This window comes from Anopheles moucheti, chromosome 3, assembly GCF_943734755.1.
Source record: "Anopheles moucheti chromosome 3, idAnoMoucSN_F20_07, whole genome shotgun sequence".
In the NCBI taxonomy this organism is placed as follows: domain Eukaryota; kingdom Metazoa; phylum Arthropoda; class Insecta; order Diptera; family Culicidae; genus Anopheles; species Anopheles moucheti.
In genome coordinates this window covers 72,717,888-72,745,076 of record NC_069141.1, presented here as the reverse complement: position 1 = coordinate 72,745,076, position 27,189 = coordinate 72,717,888, and the positions used below count along the sequence as shown (strand labels likewise).

General features: G+C 46.5%; 2 protein-coding genes across 3 annotated transcripts in view; both read right to left on the bottom strand.

Annotated features, from left to right (window-relative positions):
• Positions 1–26,190, bottom strand: part of LOC128304404 (obscurin-like) — a 30,192-nt gene extending 4,002 nt beyond the window's left edge. For both annotated transcript variants that reach the window (XM_053041592.1, XM_053041591.1), the window contains exons 1-6: positions 26,069–26,190; positions 4,285–4,406; positions 4,044–4,211; positions 3,841–3,972; positions 3,596–3,772; positions 3,355–3,520 (exon numbers count right to left, since the gene is read on the bottom strand). In XM_053041592.1, the coding sequence (XP_052897552.1) occupies positions 3,355–3,520; positions 3,596–3,772; positions 3,841–3,972; positions 4,044–4,211; positions 4,285–4,406 (765 nt within the window). In that variant the 5' untranslated portion in view covers positions 26,069–26,190. The remainder of the gene's footprint in view (positions 1–3,354; positions 3,521–3,595; positions 3,773–3,840; positions 3,973–4,043; positions 4,212–4,284; positions 4,407–26,068) is intronic.
• On the bottom strand, positions 13,095–19,386 carry LOC128304403 (uncharacterized). The gene is made up of 2 exons (XM_053041590.1): positions 14,665–19,386; positions 13,095–13,440 (listed from the first exon to the last, which is right to left on the bottom strand). The coding sequence occupies exons 1-2, from the start codon at positions 19,384–19,386 to the stop codon at positions 13,297–13,299; spliced, it is 4,866 nt and encodes a 1,621-aa protein (XP_052897550.1). The 3' UTR covers positions 13,095–13,296.
• Positions 26,191–27,189: the final 999 nt, after the last annotated feature.

The following is a 27,189-nucleotide window of genomic DNA, read 5'->3' as shown; positions in this document are numbered from 1 at the left end:
CGCGTTAGTGTGTTGGTTATGGGGTTACGTGCTGCATAGCCGGTCGGGTGGCAGGTGCGTGAGAACGGGAGCGGAGAAGAGGAGAGTTTCAACCCGAGTGCGGTAACAGGTGGTACGAAGCGTAACGCGTAACGCGTGAGCAGGGCCAGATCGGCGATCTGGTCTGGCGTGTTAATGTGTTCGTTTTGGGGTGCGCTCCACACCACGACATATCGTCAACGTCGGCGATGAAGGGAGCTATTTGTCGGCCATTGGCCATACGGATGCCAGAGAAAGAACCACACGATCGGCTACGGTGAAGAACGAAACAGACGCGATAGCTCCCCCTTACGTCAAACCATGCAGCATATATGCTGGATTACATTGCCTCACACTGTAGCAAATATGTTTTTTGTATCTGGGGGCACACACCTTTAAAAAAAATGAATTACTAATAATGCTCCTGAATTGCTCCCAGTTGAAGGTTAAGCGACTGAGATGGAGCGTGCGTGCTGGTGGCATTGATTTTTTCGAACCCACACCCGCTCAGTGACGTTAATGTGGATGTGCCAGGTTAATAATTTCTTGGTTCGCTGCCATCTTGGTGGAGCAAAACAAAATAGAGCAGTGGGGTGGAATAGAGAAAAAAAAATGCAACCCGAACGACTGCCGAAAATTGGTTCACCTTGACTCATATCTGTCCCTTTGCGGTTGTGTGAGATGATAGAATTATACGCGGCTGCATTATACGGTGCCAGGAATGCGACACATCTGTCGGTGATTGCATTTCAAGCTGGCGCCACCCGTGGCATCGTCGCGAGTGGCAATGAGCTACGCAGCGTACTTAATTGAATGTAAATACTGAACGTAAAAAATATTATTTTACGATATTGAGTAGACAATTCTAGGAAAAGGACATTTAAAGGAGAGCGGTCTCGAGATGTCTAACATTATTAAAATTATTACTCTTTTATTATTATTCAACGTATTGAATTAATATTATTGTACAATAATAGCACAAATTTTCATTCCCATAAGTTTATCAGAATACTCAGGTAACTGTGGAAAATAGTCCGATTAATTCTTTATTTGGCAGACGTCGAGATAGATTTTTAGACTCGAAAAAGAAGATAATATTTTGATGTGTTTAACAGAACTGCTAATAAAATTTCTCTTGTCTTGCTTTTTTACAGCAAATATGTCTTATCTGGTTTTATAGTCTGTGTCAAAAAATCCGATTAACAAATGAGACCATAATAAATGGATAAACATGGCTGCTCGACGATCAACGCGTTCGAAACAAGTTAAAAATTGAGCAAAACCAAAAATGAAACAGACACAAATCAGCTTGTACTTTTGATGCCTCTTTTTAAAGTATGTTTTTGCAGTGGAACAGTTTAACAAATGTTCTTTTAAAAATACTTTGCGAATATTCACACAGCCGTACAAACGGCACACAACATTTTCCGATCACTGACACCGGCGCCAGCTGCTTGCCATTTTTTCGCATATCGATCTTCCGCTTTCGGGTGGACGTGGAATTGACCGGAACGAAGCGAACGGGCCAAAGAGGTCGAGAAAACCATAACGGCCCTTGTGCCGTACGTTTGGCGGGTGTACCATTTGTTTGCGTATGTTTGATACCCACCCCAAAGCCGTGTGCTGCTGTGTGTTTGCTTTAATTTTAGACCAACTCAATAGACCAAATCAAAACGCTAGCCTCCTCTTCGCTCAATAAAACCGACAGCAAGTGAATGCTGCACAAGCTGTGTCTGTTGTTTCCTTTTCTTCCTCTATTGAAACTAAATGAACCAGCAGCCAGTTAATGGAGTAAGATGAAAAACGGGAACGAAATTGTAATTTGATCCGATAGAAGGGTTTCCTCTTTCCATTGGAAACTTTTGTATGCTGATTGTGACAGATTCGCATGACGGCCATTGTTGCCTGCTGGTGCTACTGCGATGGTCCGTTAATTGATCGAGCGGTAAAAGTTAATGGACGACACCGAGGGAAGATCATTGAACGAAAACTTTCCGCCGGTACTTAAAGACGTCCGTATGAGGCAATGCACGACCACATGCCAACAGCGTTAATGTACTCCCGTTGTATAATAGGTTACGATAATTCCGTCAACCGTTAAATTGTACATTGAAAAACTCCGCGCCCCTTTCTTGTGATCCGCGTGTGACATAACCGTCGACAAGTTTTGATGAGTTTCATCACCCCAGATGTTGCAAACGATGAACACGTACACGAGCGGATTATAGGACGTTGTGTGTACGCTCATGCAAGCAGAGCACAGGCAAACCCATTTACATGCTCGGTGGGCTTTTTTCTTTTCGCTATAAAGTCGAAAAATAGAAACCTAATCCGTTGGTACGTGTACACGGCAGCAGTCCGACAGTCCGGCAAAACACACAATTTCCGGCACCAAGCGGTTGAGTAACAAGTGTGTGCAGGCTGTTTGTTGACCGTAAACCGATCCCGGGACGACACACGGACACACTGTTTGCATGTTGCCGGTTATAGGGCGCCCCCCTTGTTTCATCACACACACACACGCACACACGGTTTGACAGCTGTCGGATGGTCTTCGGGGGCCTTTGAGGGAGGCTGCGAGGCAAGCAACTCTTATTACGTCTGTTGTTGAAATTGTGCCGAACATCATTGCATTGATGTCTGCATTTCCGTCATGTGGTCCATTCGGTTACAAACTTGCAATAAAAAGGGGGGAGGGAGGTTTGGCTTAAGAGTTTGCAGTTAATCTTCTGAGCGATCGTATATTAAGCAAAGCGGACTAATCCCAGCCTCGTCGCAGCTAATCTCCGGTTAGTTTTCCGGCATCAGATCAGTCGAACAACGATCTCTGATCGTTTGCGTGCTTGCATGTTTTTTTGGGGCGTTGAATACAAACCAAATTTTACAAAAAAAAACAGGGGAGATTCGAGAGAGAGAGAGAATGACACAGCGTGAGAGGGTTATAAGCTAAATTTACGAATTTACTTCTTCACATCGCAACATTAAACTTTGATCGAAGAAGCATTTTTTGCGTGCTTGCGAAATCCAGCCATGTTGGATTTAATTCCAACAGATGGCGCTAGCGGCAATGACGAGAGTTGTGCAGCAGTCTCATACTTAAAGCAGTTTATCAGCTTTGCAAACTTGAGAAAGACAACATAGAAGATGGTAGTTAAACTTTAACTATTTATCCTACAGTGCCTAGAATTATAATATGTCCAGAGAACTAACAACGCATTTTTCAGAACATTAGTAATCACATACTCATAATACTAAACGATTAGGAAACAAACGAAATGATCAGTTCTGTAGAGCAGAAAAATTATACCAAACGCGCCTTGTGCAAAGTTTACATACCATAAAGAAGTCTCGAATAGCATCGTTCGAGGCAAGGAACTCCTGTGCGACCGGTGCATCCCGGCAGTACTTTACGTGCTTGTCGAAGTCCCGCTCGAGACGCAGAAACGTTTTGCCGATCATCTTCGCATTGTTTGCGTAGTACTTAACGCCCTCGATCAGTACCCTGCCGGCAGTAAAGGTGGATTAAACCATTAGTGTCCACTAATAGTGGCTATGTAAACCGATCGCATATACTTACGTATTGTGGAAGTCCGCAATCTGCTTGAAGTTGTTAAAGATGTCATCCTTGTGATCGCGCACTACCCGCGGTACTTTGTTGTCCTTGTTGTCGATGTACTTGAGGTAGTTGTCGACGACCTGCTGGAGATCCTTGGCGAACTCTTCTTCCGTTTCCACCAGCTCACGGACCACCGCTCTGGTAATGAAAGTAATCTTCTATAAATCAATTGCTCATTAAACAACACACCTAGTGCTAGAACTTACTCTCGTCGATAGGAGGCATCGTTGGACTTTTCGCCAAACACGGCCTGTTCGGTATGATTCACGTCCAGCACAGATACCGGTATCCAACCAGCTTTGGCATTATCATCACCGTCGAAGATTCTTACTTTCCACCTTGTGTAGGAGAAGAAGATGAAACACTCAACAGTAACATTCTCAAATCACATTCCCAAACAAATCCATACTTCTCGTTCGGTTTCGGTTGATACGGTGGCTGTGGACTGACGCTACGACGATGGGATGAGCTCTGGTGGTTCTTCTTCGGCTTCACCGCCAGCTTGTGCCTCGAGGCCGAGCTGTCGAGCCGATCCTCGGTCTGACCGATGTTCATCTGCGGATCGAGCTTGGGCTTCCTGCCGATTGAAAGGTTGTAGGTTTTTGACGGTTTTTTTTGGTGTTCATTAGGGGAATCATCATTATACTTACTTTGCCGCATTGACTGCCGAATCGCCCATGTCGAGTACCTCGACCAGATCGCCAATTCGCACCGAGATCGAGTCCGGTCCTTCGGCATCGTAGTTTTTGTTCACAACCAAAATATCGTACATCTGCGCGTAGATGGAGCAGAACGGAAAGGATTAGTCGAATGTCAGGCGGGGATGAAATATAATGAAAATTAATGATACTGTTCACCAGCCGGGTGCCAAAAATTACCTTCAATGAGCGTACTGCGATCGCTCTAGAGCAAATGCAACACACTGACCCAGGTGACTCAACAAAAAAAATCGAACTGTCTTCTAAACTGCAAACTAAGAAAATAATCCCTAATCTGCCATTTGCTCCTAAAGTAATGCAATTTACAGCACAAATCTGCCTTTTTTACAAATCTAGTAAGAATTTTCGTTAATATGATTGTCACCTGGGCAATGTTTGGACCGATACCTTATGACACAAACCTTAGAACAGTGTATTTCAGTTCAGTGTGTAAGCATGAACACGTTATTCGCTATGTTTGGGGTAAAAACTTTTGGCAACTCTAGTTGACTAAAGTTGTCCATTTATTTCGGAAAACATGAGCACGAAAGACCGTGTTGGCAGCAGCTCGACTTCTCAAATGATACACGAACCGGTCGGGGTGTTAATTTGCGTGGACAAAAAATCCCTACCGCATGTACGATTCGATACCAATCTCACGGCACTAGCGACTGATATGCGATACTTGTCCCGGGTGGACTCTTAAAAAGTAAAATTAATCTTGAATGATTAATTTATTGCACCGGATTCGATTTCTTTCCGTTTCGTGTCGTGATTCTGTTCGCGCCGAGCAAAACAGATTAGTGATGCACGGCACAAGTGGACAACCTTACCTTGGCGACAGATGAGTATCACACTAATGAGGCCATAAATCCGTCAACCGCAATCGTTACAATTTATCAAACGCTCGTTTTTATATCATTTTGGATGGGGATTTGTTGTGTTTTGGGGGTCCCACTTGCAGCTCGTTTTGGCACACCTCCAGTGCGGTGGGCATTTGAAAGGGTTTGGGTAGTGCATTAAAACTAGCTCCATTTTTAAACCCTTATTTGTCGCCATGCGCTGACAGTTTCATGAATATCAAATACGAATGAGATCATAATTTCTCAGCGACGATAAATTGAATTGCTGAAGAGCTCCGAGTTAATTGATCGTCGGGGAGATTCTTTCGCATGAATGATGATCATATCAGTACGCTCGATCGCAACTAATTGAGATCGAATTCTAGCGAACAACGTCCAACTATAGACGTCGTCATTCAAGTCAAGTTAAGAGATCCCAGTTGTCAAGCCGAGAGATTCCATCCACGGTATGAAAAAAAAAAAACAGCAGGACTGAGGAAAAAAAATGGCGAGAATGGTGAGTTTTCCTAATTGGCGCTGCGTCAGAAGACTGTCAAAAATGGTGTGCTGACAGTCAACCGGAATGGTTTGGTTGAATTCCGTCCGGTGTGCCAAAAATGGGTGGTCAAACTAAAAAGGGACAATAATAAAAACATCCAACCAACACGAGATGACATTTCCCGTGACATGTGACCTCGTTTTGTGAGTTCTTCTTCGGGTCCAAGAACACCAACCAAGTCGGTGATGATATAAGCTGATGCAAGCTATCCTCTTGGTGTTGCCCGTTCGCTCCTATTTGACCTAGTGTCGGGCATACACCTTGACCGTGGTGTTCCACTTACGTTCCGGGAGAACCTTCACTTCTTCGAGGAAAAACAATTTCCCCACCCAGCCCCAGAGATATTGCAGATAAACAGGTTGCGCATCAATTTGTACTTCGGTTATATTTAGCCACAAAGTGTTACCGTTTGCGATAAGTAATGTGATAGTTTGTGGTCGGGAATCCGGTGCACGGTCTGGATCTTACCCACTCGCCGATCGCCGCTTGGAAGCGAAGGTGAGCGAACGTATATTTACGAAGCTTTTTTATCTCGTCCACATCGGGCACCCAAGGTGTGCCGCCGTCTACGCGTGGTGATTGTTTTGTTGATGGTTTCGGAACTGTTTACGGTGGAACAGAAGAAAAACAGCCGAACCATCGATCGACCAGCCCCGTGTCGGGGTGCATCGTTTAAGGCCGGGCAAAGCGGAATGTGATTTGAATTATAATTTGTAACGCGAATGGAATGAATGCTCCGTTGAACCAGCGTGATGTAGGCGAATAAATTAAGTGCAGGCGATGGTGAAAAAGTTATCGAATGAAATGACGCCCACGGAGAGCCATATGGTTACAGTTGAGGTGAGATGATTGCGAAGGGTTGATCATTTAGGGTGTGTTTTCGTTCATTCAAGTATAAATTTCAAGTTATGTAGGAACAATGCAATCAATTTTCTAATGAACGATAAACTCAAGATGTTGTTGGTGGAAAACAGTTTAATTTCAATATTTTAAATTCAACATAAAATAAATTTATGTTTATAGCATGACAATAACTCATACTCCTGGAAAACTTAACGTAAGGAGTCTGATCGTTACAAATCATCAGTAAACTAATCTTTGGTGCACTGTGACTACTTAGTTATCAACTTTTTAAGGATGAAAACACTGTTTGATGGATTTGAAATATGTTTAAAAATACAAGGAATAAAGCATATGCAAGGTGGATTCGTAAACGTTTAATCTTGTAATTATATCGTAAGTTTCCAAGGCAATAACATCGCAATAACCTCTACATATTCAGCCTTCACAACCTAGCGCTAGAGAGGGTCACCCACGACTCGGACGTGGAAACTTCAGGGACCATCTTCTATAAGTCAATCCAGATTAATCCTGGCACACGCTAATGGCATATACATCATTGGTTTACGGCTCTCTTACGGAACGAATGCTTACCAAAGGATTGAGCAGATGGTAGTAAACCTCGGATTGGAGATTAAGGAGGCAAAAACCAAGTTGAGGTACAAATAGGTGAATTAATTTTCGTAGCCTTCCAAAATTTCTCATACCTCCTTAGGCTTCTGTGATCAACTTTCAACCTCAACTGAAACGATCAACTTTTAATACCTTCAAAAATTACAACATCGATGATTAGACCATCATTTGAATACCCATTCTAATTAAAATCCACTTTTACAACCCATATCCACCTGTTACAATTATTTCCATTGTTGAATCACGATTACGTCGGTTGCCCTTTTTCCGTCCTGAAGCACAAATTATATTTGCGAATAAAATAGAAAAGGGATGAAATAACAGGGCAGGTGTATTATTTTACCAACAACAGACCTCTATTCGACCACCCACTCACTTTTGCATCACTGTCACTGTCAGAAAATTGCGCTACCGAGTACGACAGTGCAGGTCGTTAACCACCGCTCTGGTTTTTCCTTCCGACCGTGAGCATTTCCCTTACAAGATGGGAAATTTGAACATTTGAAGCGCACTGCCGGCTGCTGCTCTTGAGTCATCTCCAATTTCTCCCTATTAACACATTGGGGCATGATCGTGTTCTAGGTAGGCCTTCATGAATCACCTTGCACTTGTCAATCAGTTCGTGTGACTGAGCAGCGTTCAAAGAAAATCCTACCTCTACTGACAAGATATGCAGCACTCTGTTAGTACCCGCTTGGTTGGTGTTTTGGAAACATTGCGCCGAGCGAAAATCGTACGTAGACGCAACCATCGCCATCCAAGGTTGTGCACCCGACTGCGTAATGATCATCGGCTCGGAAGTGTCGATCATATTTCCCAAAACATAAATGCCAAACCGGATCAACAACAGGGGTCTCCTCCCCATTCCCAACCAATCGCATCTCAGATATTTATGCGTTTCGCTGCCTATTAGTTGGTGTTGGTTGGAGCCACTGCGAAAATAAATAATAAATAAAGTTTATTTTTGGACCCGTCTGCCAACGGTAAAGCGAACTTTACGTTGCACGCACGCACGCACGCACGCGTGACGTTACGCCTGCCGGGTGATATCCAGCCGACGGATATGTGCCAACTATTAGCATTCACTTTCAACTGACTGATACGATGGTAGGCATGTTGTTTTTTTTCCTTCGCTTAATTCACCATGTTTGTGGTCCACAAAACAGCCACTCCAGATTCGGGGCAATAAATTGTTTGTTTGTCGTAAACTTTGCATACCCGTACCGCCGTACGGAGCGCGCGCGCGTCCCGGGGGTTGTGTTTTGAAACGGTTATTATTCTACGCGTCCGAAACACACACCACTCTGCCTACACCGATCAAGTGGTGTAGGTCAAACACGGAAACGTGTCACGTGCGCGATCCACGATTCATTCATGGCTCCGCGTGACAAACCCAGCTGTTCAGCAGGCAATGTTGGCTTGCTTTGATCCGGGGAATGGTGAGTGAAATGAAACAAAAATGCAGCGGGGGAAAAATGTAAATAACATCTCGAACATAAATAAAAAAAAAACGGGCCGTTCCCCCCAATGCCGTTGTGTGCTGAGATTGAGTCATCTTCGTTTGCGGGGTGGCATGCCAGCGAAGGTTTGTTTTTGTTTTGGGTTTTGGCAATCGACGAAACGATGAAAATAATTGCTTTTTTGGATTGAAATAGCTTCACTCCAAGGCAAATGGTCTTACAATAATTGGGATCATCTTGTACAGACGTTGACGCAGACTTGTCAATAGTGCATAGCACATTCTTACACAAAAGTATCAAATGTTCATCTTAAAAGCTAATCGCATTTGTACTTTAATGTTTTCTTCACTAGGATGTTGACACAACTGTCATCCTTTTTTATGCAAGTTTTTTGAGTAACAAATATTATCACTTTGACATGCAATTGAGTCTGCAAATTATCTGTTGTCCTTGGCAGTTTTTACAATTCAGACAAGTATCGTACAAAGAACTTGTGTGAAATGTTGTGTCTTGAACGTAAATTCGTGTGCGAAATCATTGAAAATGAAACAAAAAGCTTATGTTTGTTTGTTTGTCAAAAACTCGAATCGTCGTCGTCGAAGATTTGTCTCGCTGAGAGATCACAACTCAAATCATTTTAATTTAAGAGAGATTGCTAATGAATTAAACGTGTCACACGAAACTATTTGCAGGATTCTAGGAGGTCAATTGGGTATGTAACGTGTGACTGATGGGCTCGTTCCAAGACAATTGAAAGACATGCTTGAGCAAGTGAATTCTGAGCTATTAGCCTCTCTGAATTAAAAGTTACCACATAAAAATGAAAGAAAAGTAACTCTAAAATGAAGTTACCATTTGGATGAAACCGCCTCGAGTCAATTGAGACGATCAAGTAGAAATTGCTAAAGGAATTGAAGGCGGTCTCTTCAAAGGACTACAAAAAAATGCTTCAATAATTAGTAAGAAAAGATAACATATGAGTATTGCGCTTCTAATGGGACCGATTTTAAAAGGGAATCGATTATTCGATAGTTGAGCAATAACTTGAATTATTTTTAAACCAACTTCTGGTACTAAAAGGAGTAAAATTAAAGTAGTTATGAGAGTTAACCTATCATGTCGTTAAAATAGGATAATTTTATTCTAAATGTATTTCACTTACTAAAGTTAATTTTGTGGATAGGAAAACTTTTATCCATGAAATTGTTTGAACCATTTGGACTATTCCGATAGCGGAGTGGTAAAGATAGATATAAAGAGAAAAAGAACTTCCTTCAACAGAAGGAAGATATTTTAGCCGAGTTTTTCCACCTTGGGAAATGATTTATATGCGGTTGAACTGTCAACTATGTGTCTTTTCTTTCCCCATGCAGCGCAAAAAGATAAACGTTCCCTGCACGAAAACTCTGTCGTCCATCATCTGAATCGTGGTCTAAATCGTCGGAAAACTATGGCTGACATGGCGCACAGGTCAATGGAGGGTACATTTTGTTAAAATATTTTTAGAATTTCCGGCCCATCAGGTGGTGGCTTGATGGAAATATTGTATTCCTAGCGAACCCGCGGCAACCATTAGTGCGTACGCACGAACCCAGAAATACCCACGTAGCGCATTAAATCGAAGTCCAAGAACTCTGATCGTCATACTTTCCTATCGTTCATTTCGATCTACCCAGTGCCACTGGCGGCCACTCATCTGGAGTTCATTATTGGTTACATTTTTCGCACCACGTGTTGAATGTACCGCCCCCCATTTCTTGACGTCAAACACGGCTAGTGACCCGCCGCCAAACGATGATGTGCTCGGTGGTCCCTCCTAAAGCACACCCCCCCCGGAGATGTGAACAATAAAACATCTGCTGGCGAATGTTAAAGGCCCCCCCTGTTATAGAGCATGCGAAAACACTTTCGCGGCAAAAATCCTCCGAGCAATTGGCCGCGCTCCTACGCAAAGCGATGAAGAATGGGGTGGATTTTTTTTTCGCAATCGCGGCTCGGTACGGCGTATGCCGTATGCCTCATTATGTCCGTCAGCGGTGTGCAATTTGGCTTTCCCTGGCGGACTCTTACGCCTGTACGGCGTAAACGTCATATCCGTTTGTTTGGAGAGTTGAAAGAGTTTTGCGCGTATTACTCGGAGCTTTTCCAGAAGCGTGAATAGAACGGGCGGTAGATTCTACAAAGCGAAGGTGTCATGGGAAAAAGATGAAATGTGTATAGCAAATCGGTCGTTGGTGAGGAGTTCATTCTACCCAGGTGGGTGGTGTGTGAACGATCTCCAGTAGATCACAAACCTGTTCAACGTAATGCAGGTTTACACCTTCCATCCATTATGAACTCGGTGATTCCTCGGCCATTTTGGAGCACCTGAACTAGGTGGACGATCCGTCCGTGTTACATTTGTCAGCACGTGGTTGGCACAGGGTGTATCAGTGGCAGAGTCACGCATATAAATGCTTAATATTTTGTAGAATTTTATTTTACTCAATTGTACTTCGGTTATTCGTTGCCATTCATAAATTTAGGTACATGCAGCATATCAGGATGCAGACTAAAATAACAAATCGTTAAAATTGGAATCCTATTTGCATATGGAAAAGGACAACAGGAAGAAGAATGGAACGAGATAACTAAGATTAAGGAAATTTACTGTATAAAAACCAATTTTGCTGGTTTCAGAAAGCTTTCCTCGCTCACAGCACAGTTACGCCAAGTTTCTGCCCATAATAAATTTTTCAAATATCACATCTCGCCCTTCTGCGGCTTAGGTTCCCCAAATTATTGGGTATTTGGAGCCTCCTTGGAGATCAACGGTGTAAGACCTTGCTTGGGAAGATTCCCTTATAATTTTGTTTTGCTGCTGTCAGTGATACTCTTGTCCTAGGAGGCCATTCCTTCGCGGGGCCTGTTCGAGAGTCAGTTCAGAAACAGCCACATATTATGCAATCTTATAATTAGCGATATTAAAATGTAAGATCTAGTATTAGAGATCGAGAGAATTATAATTAATTATTTTTGTCAGAAAGTACAATGTACTGTCATTTTTCATTTGTAAATAAATTATTCTGCTTTATATGTTTCTCAGTGTGAATACTTGCAGAACCACCCTGTACAAGCGATTGATGCGTTTTGCCGCGTGCGTACCAGTACGTGTTGCAAACCGATGAAGAAGAACGAAGACGGAATAATCTATTTTAAGAATTATGCAACCGAACCGAAACCGGACCACTACCGAGTCGCGGGACACGCAACAACGCATGGCTTTCGGGCAGGAACGAACGCACAGACGCACCGGCTTCAAACCGACAACAAGCGGAGAGGCCGGAGCAGTAGTAGCAGCTACACGCGGTTTTTTTTGCCTGGTGGCACTTGGTTTGGTAATCGCTAATCCGCTAATAGGGCACCACTTGCACCGGGGTAGCAGCAGGTGAAGCCGACCAACGTGTCATCTTCGTCATCTTCATCATCACACGGTGAGGTGAGTGACACATGAGCCAATTTGGGTACTGGCCAAAGCGGATCGTCTAATGAGAGCTAATGAAACAGCAAAGCGCTATTTACACACCACCAATGGTGGACACTTCCTCGTTCGTGTTGTGGAGGTAAGTGAACGAGCATATACGAGCATGTACAGCAAGGAGCAAGATTTTTGACGGAATTATCCGACCATTTTCTCCATTGACTGAGCAGGAGCTGGGGAAGAATTCGATGAACTCTGCAAATGGTAAGCTTAAGAACGATGAGATCCGTCTACGCCTATTGAAGATATGGAGTACTCTCTTGGCGCAACATCTTCAAAGAGGTAATCCATCAATAAATGGATGCAGATGTTTGTTTGTTCGGTACTGCTCTAGATTGCGCAACGCGAACGCCTTTGGATGGTAGGAAGACGGATGTGGGTCAAGCGCAAAAGCGCTTCTTCCAGTTTTGAGAACTATTTCTAACGCCATCACGGAACGATTTGGAGCAATGGCAGTATTGCTGGAAAACCTTATGTCCATAGCCTTACTTAAAGAAATCCTCTAGCAAAACTGACTGCTTTTGAAAAAGTATTCTAATGACCTTGCCTGCAGTGAACTACCGCGCACTCTACACAGTCCATTAGGCATTACGGGACCGCGCACAATATTCGGTGGTGATGATGAGTGGTTGTTTGCCTACCAAGCTGCCAGCGCATGATTTACGTACGCGGTTCGGCTTTAACCGTCTCCATACCGTTGACTAATTACCGTGCCGAGTTTGCAGAGTATCAAATGTACGTGCCTTGGGAGAGATGAAATATTAGGTCGCCGGTTTTTGTATTTGTTGCACCGTGCCACAACGGAACTGCAGAAGAAAAACGTCAGCACAGCAGGGTGATATATCACGTTTTGGAATGACGCGTCATACCCCCGCCTTACGTACAACCAAGTTTTGGGTTTGAAACGTTTCTCTACACAGATACGGTTTTATTCGGAGTAGTTTACAGAGGCCACCTGGCCACAAGTGTTGGGCGCTCATGCCGTTTACAGGATCAGTTCGGCTTCACGGACGGTTTCTTAGCATGGTTCTTATCATCTAGCTAACTAATCATTAAGAAAAAAAGCGATCTAAAGTTGAGTAGCGTGACGAAAGCACCACTCCCGGTGTATCACTTCCAGCTCCAGTCGTGTACGCTCGTGCGGGATGACGTTCGATGGATCGAGTCCCGGCTGTTGGAGCGATAGCAGGTCGATGGTTCGCGGCCTTGCGCTAGCGAGGCCTTGATCGCGATCCTCATTGCCATCGGTAGAGTCTGCTGAAAACGAATTGACAGAGAGAAAGAGTGAGAGTTTGTGTGTATGAGTGAGTAAAGGAGCGGTGTGCTTCTAACGATTAGCAGATGTTCCATTACATTTGCGATGATGATGCTTCGCCGTAATTAATATACATCCACCGAGAGCAGACTCAATGGAGACAGACGGATTGCAGAACGCTGAACGCAATCAACATTATCCAGCGAAGTAAAAACGGGGAAAAAAGGATAATGGGATTACTCTAGCTCATCTGCTTGCCCTCAAGTCTCGTCCCACATTGAGAGTCGTCCCGAATCGATCAATTCGGGTGACGGTGAGCATATACCCTTATTAAGCACACTATTTATAGACGATCCATCTCGGGGCGCGGTACCAAAAACTGTTCGACGAGTTCGCACATGATGATCCATTACCGAAACGAACATGGCTGACGATTTTTCTTGCGTTGAAGATGCGTCTTCGCAAGGGAAGGCAAACCCAAGCATAAGATTCCGCTCGTGTGTGTGCGGTAACTGAACGATAAAAATAGACATCTCTCTCTAGCTCTTCACCTTTTGTAGTACGACGAACGGTACCACAAATCGACATCCCTTGTTTGCCATTATCACACCGATGACTGGTGGTTATACTTCTTCAGGATTAACCTGAGCTCCGCCGTACACTGAAAGGGATGAGAGCTAATCTTGTGTGTAGCACTAATCGTTCCTCGAATAATGCTCAGTTGAGCTGTTCCGAGATCTAGAAGCATATCCAGTTGAAAGTAGGTCATCCATTCATGTCCATTCATTCTTCCCAACCGAGCACCGGAGTGAGACGCAAGATCGGGCAATTTTAACCCCATTTATAATAGTTGCGTTAGCAAATAGAGACTAAGCGTTGACAAGATGTTATCATCTTTATGGAAAACAACATGTTTCGTACGCCAACGCCAACTTCGATCGTGGGTGGGTGTGTGAGTGTATTTTTGTGAAGATTAATCTTCATAAACAAAGCAATCTCGTAGAGAAGAACATCTCAACGCAACAGCTCGTCTACACCCCATATCTCAGAACACAGCACACAAGAAATGTCAACTGCCATGTTCGTTGTCCTTCAAACTGATTATTTGGCCTGCTCGATGTCGTCTATAATTAGTGTGTCGCTTTACTTGCCCTTCCCAGGCGAGGCTGCCGAAAAGCAAACGCGTCGGATGCCAAGGAACTAAGCGGAACCCGCGAACCTACCTTAACATTGTCTGCCTTTGCTGCGGGGTGGTAATGCTGATGCTGGTGTTGGTGCTGATGCTGTCGGGAAGGTACATGCTGCTGCAGATGCTGGTGATGGGTGATGACGGTGGGGAAGGTGTGTAACGGTTGGTAGAGTGGTTGCAGCGGTGGCAACGAACCTACCGGATGGTACCCGTTTATCGGTGGCAGCTTGCGTGTTATCAGCCGAGGGCTAAACGATTCCTGCCGTTCGAGCTGTCGAGCAGCCCCATTGGCCGGCGGTGCGGTGGCTGGCACACGTAGCGATCCTCTCCGGGACAGAGGCCGATAGAAGTAGGCCGCCTCGTCCACCTTATCCAACGCATCGTGACTGCTGCTACCGCTACTGCTGAGCGTTTCATAGTCCGGTTCCTCCTGCACCTCGCAGCTGTACATCGAGAACCGGTGCAGGAACCGCGGTGTGATGCGTAACGCGGACAGCACATTCATCGGCTGGAAGTGCCGGATACCGTCCTCATCCAGCACGGTGTAGGCGATCTTTCCCGCCAACACTTCGTGGCTCGACTCGCGCGGTATCACCGCCTGTATGCCGCGCTTGATGATGAGGAACGCTTTCGGGTAGTGGTGATGCCGCTGGCTTTGGCCACTCTTCAGGAAGAACTCCTCGATCGCAAGCTGATTGTTGGTGTAGAACAGCGACAGCGGTACATCGCGGGACGACTCAATGACGGGGCGCCGGGCGGTTGCATGCGACAACGCTCCACTCTGCCGTATGAGTTCCCGCAGCTTGTCACTCTTCGTGGCGTGCGCTGGTGTTCGCTCGAGCCCATCCATCAGCTCCCGATACTCGTCGTCATCTTCAGCCAACTGCTCCATGATCAGAACACGGTTGATAATGGTGAACAGTTCGTCCTCTTTGTGGAGATCACGCAACGCTGCCGGATGGGTCAGCAGATACTGCAACGCCTCTGCCTCCTTGGCGTGTCCAAGGGCGTGTGCGAGTCCCTCCGACTTACGGAGCAGCGTGCGCAAAGCGTCCTGGGAACGGGGATCTTCCACGAGCTCGACCAGTGCCGCCTGTGCCCGCTCCTGTATGCTATCGACCAGCGCGGTTTGCAGTATCTCCGAGATGTTCACGCTGTCCTCCACCACGCCGGAACTCTTCAGGCTGGTCACGATCGATTTGAACAGGTTCTCGTCTTTTTTGAGCAGATTTACGAACGCTTCGGACATGCCACTATTATCGAGCAGCTGACAGAACTCTTCGATCGCCCCTGTTGGGAGCGATCCCGTACCAGGTGCGTTGTCTTCGCCCATCGGTTCCTCCTCCATCAGTGCCGTCAGCGTGCGTAGCTTTTGATCGATGTTGTTCTTGACGATTGTACGGTTAACCGCACCGAACAGATAGTCGACTGCTTCCGGTGACTGAATGATGTGTTGCAGTTCCTCCACCGTGTACTCGCCAGTGGATGCCTTGATCGCTTCCGCTATCATCTCGTACATGGACCGCTCGGGTGCGTTAGGGTCCGACGCTTGTGCTTCGCTGAGGATTGTGGCCAAGCTGGATGCGAGGGCTTCCACAGCGCCGATCGATCCATTGCACACCGTCTCGTCCTTCGGTGCATGTGCATCACTGTACTGGAGGGACTCGCGATCCACCTTCCGGCAGACCTGCTTCAACCTGTCAAAGATACTCTCCAACACGTCCAGCTTCGCACCCGGCAGGCTATTCTCGGCCAGGAATTGCTGCAACGCTTTGCGTTCTTTCGTGCTCTCGAGCACGTAATCCACGGCGGAAGCTTCCACCTGACGTCCGATGGGCATTCCCGACTGCGCAAGGCTCTGCAGGATCGTTAGATCGAGGCTAACCACAAGCGTGCTCTCACCGGAAACGGCTCCACCGTATGCCGGCTGGCTGGGTTTCAGAAGCTTCAACTCCTCTGGCGTCACGGTGAAGCTCTGCACCGAGAACTCTTCATCCCCATCTTCGTTGTCCTTCAGATCCGGTGCGACGAACCGCGGTCCGTCCGCCGTCTGTACGATGCGACCCGGGATGAAGGTGACGCGATTCTCCGACTCCACTACGCGACCCGGTACGAACCGCGGCCCATCATCCGTGTCGACGATTTGACCCGGGACGAACTTTTCGCCGTCGTCGTCGGTGCTGATCACCTGCCCCGGTATGAACGTTGGTCCGACGCGCGTGTTGATGATCTGGCCCGGTACGAACCGTGGCCCGTCCGGTGTTTCCATCGTCTGGCCGGGCACGAACTTGGGCCCGCTCTTCGTCTCGATAATCTGCCCCGGTACGAACTTCATGCCTTCGGACGTTTCAATCACCTGGCCGGGGACGAACTGTTCACCCCGGTCGGTGAGCACCACCTGGCCCGGTATGAAACCGTCATCTTCCGTCTTGATGCCGGGTATGAACTTCGATTCGGCGAATTGCTTTACCAGCTTGCCCGGTACCACTTTGCCGGCCGGAAGATGCTCCCGCCCGATGCGCTCCGGATAGAACTCCACCCCAACATCGTTCTGCACGAGATGGCCAAACACGCACAGCGACGGTTCTTCGATTGCTAGCCGCTCACCATCCACCACCATGCCAACGGGCGTTGGCTCACTAAACCGGACCGCATCGATCGTGGAAGCCAGCGCGAACGACACTTCACCGGCCGGTCCGATCGTCGTAGTGCCGGGCATAAACACATCACCGTGCTTCGTGTGCACGATCTGGCCCTCGACAAACTTCGAACCCTCCTTCGTTTCGATGTTAACGCCCGGCACGAACCGTCCACCGCCATCAACGATTCCGGGCACGAACGCGTCGCCGACATACTGTCCCGGCACAAATCTTGACCCCTCGGCGGTGACGATCGTTTTACCCGGCACAAACCGATCAGCACCACCAGCGATTGGAACCGTCTGGCCCGGCACAAACACTAGCTCACCCGGACCACCGTCCGGGTTCGGTACGTTCTGGCCGGGGATGAACCGTTCCCGGCCCTGCACGGTAATTGTCTGGCCGGGCACGAACCGCAATCCGTCCGGTGTTTCGATCGGCTGGCCGGGAACGAACTGTCCGGTACGTTCGTCCACAACACCGGCGATGAATTTGCTCACACCCTCGGGGGTTACAATCGTTTGGCCCTGCACAAAGCGTGGCTCACCGTTCACGGACAGCACCTGGCCACACACGAACCCTTGGCCGGCGATCGCCTTGCCTGCCACGAACGTGGCCGACGGTTGCTTGCCTGCCCGGACCGTCGTAACCTCGCCGGGGATGAACTGGATCGTACCGTCGTGGCCGGTGATGGTGACACCGGGTATGAACTCCAGCTCACCGGAAGCACTTCCAGCGCTGGGGAGTGATTGACCCGGTACGAACGTTGGCTTACCACCGACCAGCACCATCTGGCCGGGGACGAACACGGATTGGTGGTTGACGATCAGCTTCACGCCGGGCACTCCGTCCACCTCGGTCGGTTGGGCTTGGTTCAGGTGCGCCATGACGGATGCGAGATCGTCCAGATGGGGCAACAACTCAGCCGATGCGCCAAGCCGCTCCTCTAGCTGGGCAAGCTGGCCAAGCATCTCGGGCGTCAGTGCACCGATTGCCGCTCCCCGTTCCGGCCTCAGCTCCACCTTGGCGGGTGTGATGGTGCCAACGTACGATGCCGCTTCCAGGCCGGAACAGTGCTCGAGCTGGGCTTCATCCACCAGCAACTTCCGGGCGGTGATCACCACCGGGAGCACGTTCAGCGGCTTCGGTAGGGCAGTGACCGTGCTGCGAACACCAGCACTTTCCGCATTCCGGTCCGCTGCTTCGCGCTCGAGTGTGCTCCAGTCCCACGATTCGATGAGCGGCTTTACGAGATCGCCCAGCTCCGGGTCCTGCTCGAGCAGGTGCTCGTTTAGCCGGAGTGCCTGCAGCTTCTCCGCCCGCTGGCGTTCGCGGCGTTCCGCAGCGAGCCGAACCGCCTTCTCGCGGTGCTCCTCGATGAAGCGCTGCTCCTGCTCGATCTGTTCCTCCTCGACGCGCTCCTTGCTCTCGAAGATGTTCGCTATGCTGGAGAGGTTCGACTTCGGTTTCGGTTTCGGACGCTTCGCGTCCTCTTTCTCCCTCCGCTTGATCACCTCCTCGCGCGGGCCCTCGCCCTCATACAGTGCGCCACCCGCTTCGAGCGTCGCGTGCTCGAAGCTCTGCAGCGGAACGCTCACACTGTTACCCTTGCGCAGCTTGATCAGCAGCTTGTCGGACTCCTTCGCCAGCATGACATCCCGCACGTCGCCGTCGCGGACGGCCGCCTCTAGGCGGGCCGGAAACACCAGCCCAAAGTTGCGCTCATCCACCCGATACACGTACAGGCTCTGTTCGAGCGGTTTCGTCTTCTGCTGCAGGATAGCGGTAAGATTGCGCTGCGCCTCATCACTATCGTCCAGCACGGGCAGCACGTAACGGAACGCACACAGCACCTCGTGCCGCCGGTTACCGTACGCGCCCGGCTGGTAGTGGTGCGGTTCGAGCTCCGCTGACACGTTCGTCACCCGGCACCGGTCCGCACCGGCCGGCCGCTTGACGAGCGTCACCGGGATGAAGTGATGCGAGGGCAACCCGTACGATTTGCCCGTCACGCGACAGAAGCGCTTCGCTGCCGCCGGTGAGATCGGTGGCAGCATCGGGAAGTAGTTGGGCTTCGGCAACGACCGACATTTGCCCGTGATGCGACAGAACGACATGGTGGCAGGGGTCGGGGTCTCTTTTTGGACAGTGGAAAAAGCGGCCCGCGCTTAGCAGTCTTGCATTTCCGGGTGTGCTTCCAAAACAGTGAGACACTCACAGCCCAAAATCACTCCGAAAATAGCACCAATCACTTTCACCTTAGCAGTTCCCGCCGGAAATGTTAATCTTCTCCGGCACCGTTAGTGGATTCCTTCCCACCAAAAAAACTCCTTCTACACACTCATTCAAACACACGTGAGTCAGAATTTGGGGAATTTTGCTTTTGCTTCTCCACGCGAACGAACCCAGCCGTTGCTGCGTAACACGGTGCGTAACGCAATACACGTATACAGTGGCCGGAATAGGTTTATTTTCGGTTCGCCCTTATGCATCCGCAACGCGCTTCCTTCTTCGCGCGTCGGGCTGCACTTCCCAACCTGCCACGGGACCAAAATGCCAAAATGGATGCGAAAACGTAACGAATCGGCGCGTGTGTGTGTGTCCTGTTGGCATTTAGCTTTGCTTCGAGCTCCTTCGCCGGTGTTCACATCGGTCGAAGAATAGTGTCCGAATGATCACTAATTTGATGGATGTTTCGTGACTTTGCTGGTGGTTGTTTCGGTCACGGCGTTGTTTTTTTCTCGCAAGAGGGCAGTTCGTGGCAGTGAAATAATACACAGGCAAACACACAACACCACTCGTTTTGCCGAATAATTCACCAACCACGAAAAAGATGGAGTGCGGGAAGTACCTTCCTTTTATTTTTGTTTATTTTTTCGTTCTCCCTTCTTCTGGCCTGCTAAAAATATCTTAAATTCTTTCCAACTTTCGTCGTCCGACCTACCAGAGCACTGCTCTGGTCGTTCCCGTCTATTGAAGCCCTCCTGCTGGCGAGGCTTTCACTGTACGGTTTGTATTTTGCCAATAAGTTGTAGCGGTAGATGTTTCTTTTGCTGACGATTTTTTATGTTTCACTTGTGTCACTTTCAATTAACGCTCGCGCTTCAACGTGACAGGATGGTGTAACGCTTCGGTCATTTTTCGTTGTGCCACAGCGGATCTTTCACTACATTTGCACTAGCCTTGCTACGTTTCGTTCACTGATTGCACTTGCCCTTTTTTTATCACATATATTTCCGACACTCTAGACAATGCGTTGTATCACGTGTGTTTTCACACTCTCCGCTGCTCTAACCATTTACACACAGCGAGAACATTGCTTTGTGCCGCTTGCTCCTGTGGCGGTTTAATTCTTTTTGACCTGGTCCGGTCCGACCAACCGTCTCGAACTGACTGACTGGGAAACTCGGCGTGCGTGCTCTCACAAGGTGGGATCGTTTATTTAAATATATCAAAACTTTGCCCCCTTTCCCAGGCCAACGGCTTCTCGCACTTTCCATCCAACGGATGCAACTCTCGGCCGCACAAGAACCAAGAGAACCGAGGGACCGAGAGCGTGCCCAAACGGCGCGAGAGTGTTGATCCATTAATGCTCGCGGGAAATTAGTGGGATTTCCTGCTTCAAGATCACGCGATCACTTGGGAAACGAGCACGAGAGCAGTGACTCATCACACGAACTTTTTCCATCTCCCGCTGAGCAAAGGTGTTGCGTGTTCTCTCGCGTAACTCTCCCCCAAAATGTTAGTTTTTCCACAACCAGCTGGTCATTTTTCGACTCACCCACTAAACGCAAGCACAGGGGAAAACGGTGTCCGATTATTCTGCTTCCAAACGTCCGATGAGGCAATGCCATGTGTGTGAAGGTGTAAAAATTACCAGCGGACCATTGCAACCGTAAATTGGACCATGATGGATGATGATTCCCGACCTCGAGGGGTGGTTTTTTTTGTTGCATGTGTCACTTCTTGCTGTATAATTTGTTACGCAGTGCAATAACCGTGCAGGAGGATGGTGTCCAACTGCACACCTCAACGCGTTTATTAACCTCATTCACGCGATGCTCATTCGTGTGTTTTTTTTTCGTGGGAAAAAAATACTCTACCCCCGGCCCACGAAACACGTCGAATGCGGTTTGAAAATCTTCATTTTGCAAAATGTAAGCAAAGCAAGTGCCCGAATATTCATGATCGTACAAGAAAAAGCTGGAACCATGTTGGGAAAAAAAATCGGAGATTTGTTTGTAAACAACGTTGGTTTTGCTGAGGGAAAAAACTCTGTCTGCTCTGAGGAAATGAGTGCCGCATCTGTAATTAATCATTCACAGTTTAAATGGATGATTTTTGCACCAAATCGTGATTGAAATGGGTACGATTGACAACGAATAATCACTGCAGACGGACCAGAGACAGCGCTCGATGATGCGACCTTGGTCTGGTTTTGGGGTCCTTCTTCTCTTAAATGATTCAATCCAGCTGGTATTTCCAATTAGCAACAACCCGCAAGCAAAAGTCCAAATGTGAGCGACCGCGGAACGGGTGACAGAAGAAAGAAGATCGCTTCAAAGCGACTTCCGCGAAATGTCACGCATTATTCTTGTTGCGTTGCTGGTACGAAGTAAAGTGTAAAACATGACGGGCAGCCTTGTTCACAGACACCGACAGGACAGGAAGAGAAGCGGTTGCAAGCGCGAAATTAATCAAACTCAAGACTCACCAGTTGGGAAGGTTCTTTGTAGGTGGGAAATTTTAAAGCTGCTAGCTATGATTTTTCTTTGAATGGAATGCGGACATAAAAGATGGGATGACAAAATGGGAGAAAAATTGATCAACTGCCTTATAGAGTGGGAAAAGAGTTGAGTTGCATTTGGAATTCATAAAACTTATAATTTGTACAAGAATATAATTGTAAATAAATACATTTCTACAAAATCTGAAGGTCTTGCGCCTAGAATTATGCAATAGGTTTACAAATGAGCACTTTTAGTTTAAGAAATGTGTCAGGAAGATCCTATAATTTTGTTTTGTTATAAACCTAAACAAATTTTCAATCAAAGGTTCGTTGTTCCTCCAATTTTAATTTTAGGATAAGGAGTGATTTGAGGATTTTTAAGTGAGCATATTGCATACTTTTAGGCGCGTTTAGTAGATACAATACACTCTTAAACATATAAAATTGATAATCGTAATGAGGATCGGTGTTGTTGGCACTCTTACTAGCAAATGTCTACAATAAAACTGTTTTTATGATAAAGTGTTGTTTTCCATCAACGTGATTTAATCAAAAAAAATAATTTATGAATTGATTTACGCGAAATACGCACGTCAGCCACTATGAATCCACACAAACAAAAATGTAAATTTGCGTTTTAATTCCCCCAAATGATTCACGTTTCCGACGCATCAAAAACAAAGTCAATAAGGCAATAAAAATTGAACAGGATTAATAAATCTGTCACCTTATCATCTTAAGCGTTAAATCCCATTGCAGCAAATACACGCGGTTGTGGCCAATACACCGCACCGATGCAAACGATCGCCATTCATCAGTCGTCCAAATGGGTGTGGAGAAAGATCACACCATAATCGTTAGCGTGCCGGTTGTGATTAATGATCGCCGAGAAGTGGGGTCCATCTTGCAAATCGTTTGCCCCCGCAAAAAATATGCCAATTCCGAATTGGAACGACGGCAAATTGTTCGCTGTTAAATCGTATATGTCTGTGATCTGGGCAAAGACGTCAGCTTTCTGCGGTATTAAATGAAGCATCGCACGAGGCAAGATAAATGATCTTGGTTAGTAGTTCCGGTTTCGATTTCAGGTTGTGTTTCACTCTTCTTTTTTGGGTGCCACGTGTCGTAAACCGTTCGTATCGGGTTACGTTCCACGTCGATTGATTTACGTATGTCGCATCCCCCGGATCCATCATCCACATCAGCGAAAGATCATGAACTCGATCAAGGTTGTACGACGCAAAGGTCGACCGCATTTTTAAAGATGGGGAAAAAGTTTTAAAAACGGAAACTGAACCCCTCACACACGCCTCTACCCCGAACCGGAACTGAGAGACGACGACTGATGGATGTTATTTGACAGTTTGCCATCTATCTGGTAGGATTTTTTTCCGTACCAACGACGCCCGGCCGACACTTGCCACTCCCGGAACTGACAGCAGGGTAAATTAATGCCCGTTGCAGGCGGCGTGTGCAACTGGTCCCAACGCTGATGGAGCGCATCAATGCATACCGAGACTGCTGTCCGTAAAGTCGGACTGACAGATGAGATGGGTGGATTAAGTGCAATCGCGGAAGCAGTGGAATGTGCGAAAGCGCATCAGCGTTTTTGAAAAAGAGTGGTTGTTTGAATTGAAGTTCCCTGCACGCGTCTTGCTGTACACACGTCGGCTGTAATTTTTCTGCGCTTTAACTTGCGGACTAATGAGCAACATTAGCGCAAGGAATATTCCATTGGTAGGTGCTAAATTAACGCTATTTGATCGCGAACTTGAGACGAAGTTAAATAAAATTTGTTCATTAAGGATGCGTCAACGCGGTAAACAAACCATCACCAGAGGAATGTTTTCATTTTCTCGTGATTCTCATGTTTTTTTTTGTTTGCTTTACCGCAAATAGACCTTGACCGTTGCACAAAGAAAGGCGGGAGAAATTGTTTGCTGCGAAGCAAATATTTTTCGTATGCCTATTTCCGCATACAGCCAACGGCTGTTGTATGCTGCACAATGATTCGATCGAATGGGTTTTGTGCACTAAACAGAACAGCACAAAGCATACAGCATGCATCCATTTTTGGCACGGTATGCTGCCGTTTGTGTTTGTCCGGCCGAATCGGGTCGGGTTGCACATCTGGCATGCATCATAGCGATGGCCCATTCTCGCCTTTACTCACCCCCTAATGAAAGGTGAAATGATCTACCGTCAAACGCGACCGTGTCTGGCAGTGGATCAACTTTGTTTGAAAGGAAAACCGGCTTTGGCGCGAATGCATCATCTTTTTTTGGCGGTCAATTTAGCACCGAAGAATGTACGGAAACACAACAAGGAATGTGTTCTTTTTGCCTGGGAACGTTGATTTCATCCTTATGAAAGAAATAATTTCTACCAGCTACCATGCGCCTCCATTTCCCGAGGCATGAGTCAGGAAACGTTGTTTGAGTCCGTGTCTGACGTGTAACTTACTTAACCACTGAGTTGTGTTCGGTGTGACAAATGTTATGCGCACAGCGACAGGGACAAAGCTTATTAATCAAACTGCTGCAAAACGATCTTGTTTATGATTTATCAGGGTAACAAAACCTGAAAAACTGATTAATGGTGATGGGTATAAAGTGAAAAAGTTAAGTTCTCAGAAAGTTTTCATTTCTTTTTTACTATTTCATTGCAAGTTCTTTGCGTAGTCACACGTATTTTCGCATTATAATTCGCATGTTATGAAGCAACGTAGCAGAATTGATTCGCTTTAATACCAACGCACACTCATCGTTTTGCACCTGCGTCATATTCACTATCCAAAGTGACGCTTGTCGGCAGCATGCAAACGAACGTCTTAATCGCACAAGAGGGCGGATGCAGTTGGACTTTATCTGTCACCCGGAGCGGTCTAAGTGTTTGAACAGTAAATCCACTCTCGAAAGCAATCTTGTCGTGCCGACTGATTCATGGTAGGCCCTTCTAAACGCTACGCGTAAAATGTGACGAAGCATAAATGATTTAATATTTCCCGCATAATGCTTACGTTCGCGATGGATTTCAATGCCTCCCGGTTTGCACATTTGCAATCAAATGAGCTGTGGCAAATATGGATTTAGATGCTGTTAAATGTAATATCTAAAAAGTATAAATTTAGTTGCTGATTTAAAAACTATTCTTAGAAATCATTAATATATTAACTTATGTATGAGAATGGCTCTAGTCATTGTAATAAATACATATTTGTTTTATAATTGAAATATTGAATTATGGAGACGCATGGTTATTGGTAACAAAAATATTTCATTAATGATTTAATTTAGGTAGAAGTAGAAATAGAAATATGTACTGTCTTTAAAAATGTTTATAAATCACTAAACAAACCAAAACACTAAGCAACTTACTAAAAATAATTTTCAAAATCATCATCATCAATTCAAGGAACTTTTTAGCTCCTCTCTGTTCCCAACAACGGTTGGAAAAAATACTACCAGATGGCGCTTTCAGTGTCGCGCCAACTTTGTAAGTTTTACTAGAAACCCCCACCACTAGAGGGCGCTACATTTCGTAAAAAAAAATCTATCTTGCGCTCAAACTTGTATCGCTACGCGATCGACGTGTTTTTGGTGTTTTTGGTTGAACCTTCCCTTTTTTTCTTCATGTTATTTGCTTGATACATTTGCCGCACACTTCACACGGTATGAAATTTCCCACGAAGCGAAAGATAATTTATTTTTAAAAACACCCATCTATATCAACACCCCACACGGGTTACCGGCAGACTGCCAGCACCGAAAGCCGCACGGAAAGCGGATGACACCGCCAACGGCACCGAACGGAAGTGTGAGAAAAGAATGTGAAAATTGTTTAATTGCGTTCACCGCGTACGGGTAGCAATTTCATTTTTGGCGCCGCGCAAAGATGATTTCTGAAAGGTCTGTAACGCGATGGGACCTTCGTGTAATGTATCAAATTTAAAAAAGTATTCCTTTTCCTCACCCTGCAGCAAAATGGTTAGCACCATTGGTATCGGTCCAAAGGGTAATAAATAAACGGCTTTCGGCGTTAAAATCGACACGTGAAGCAACCGCACTTACCTTAAATCCCTCGCTAGGGTTATCGTCGTCGGATTCGTTGGGATCGTTGGAGTAGCGCAGCCCAGAGGGCGTCGTGTTGCATGGACGGTAGTGATAGATCGGTCTCGTCGCCAGTCGCTGTGACTCAGGACGGTGGGCCGCAACACAATCGGGCTCCCGGGAACGATGCTGGGAGGGCTGTGTTGCAGGTACCGGGTCGGCAGGTGACGCCTGAGGCGCACGGTGTTGGCGTTTCGACGGTAGAAGGATGTCTTCCTTGCTATAGGACACGCCGAAGTCTGTTTCAACAACACCGCCGGTAGAGGGAAAGATGCAAAAGATATAAATTAAATAATAGCAAAAATCACCAACCAATAAACACGCTTAACAAATCGCCCATCACTGTAAACATATACTTATTTCACATGAATAACGTTGTTTAAACAAAGAGGTTTTGTTCAGTTCGGGAGCTTGAGTGGTTAAATGTCTGCATTATTATTTCGCGATTATTTACGATCGTACCACATTTCACGTGAAAACGTTTAAAATAACCATTAGTTACGGTGTTTTGGTGCGTTTAGTCAGCAGAAGGGTTCACTGTTTTGTGTGTAGGTTTTACAATTTTGCTCACTTCCTTCGCCACAATCACGCTTTGAAACCTCCGTTTATTTTTTGCACGGGTTTCTTAACATCACATCACATAAAACAGAAACACTTCAAACACTCAACGGAAAGGTGTTAACCGGGCCGAGAATTGATCGTACACGAATGTTTTGAGTTATTTCTCTATCGTGGGGTGTGGCAGAGAAACGGTCGAACGAGGGGGAAATGGGGAAAAACAGATGTGTGGCTACACAAACACGATGACAACGAGCCAGGATCGGTTATGGATCGTAAAAGTTAACGATCCTCAGCCGGATAAACAGCTTTGCAAATGATGGTTTAGTGAGGTGGCAGGTTTGAGTGTTAATTTAAGTCAGTATTGCTGAACCACCGATAGAATTTTAAAAGGAGTTGGCTTGTAAACAACTAAAAATATAGTTTCTTTTAATTTTGTATTTAAAAAGTGAATCAGATAATGTGTACTATAACAATTTTATTGGAAATGTCAAGAAAACGATATGGAGACGCCTGGTGTTTTG

Coding starts and splice junctions, on each gene's coding strand:
- LOC128304403 (XM_053041590.1), bottom strand. CDS start 19,386: ATGTCGTTCTGTCGCATCACGGGCAAATGTCGGTCGTTGCCGAAGCCC. Junction 13,441..14,664: donor CAAAGGCAGACAATGTTAAG/GTAGGTTCGCGG, acceptor CGTTTTCAGCAG/ACTCTACCGATGGCAATGAG.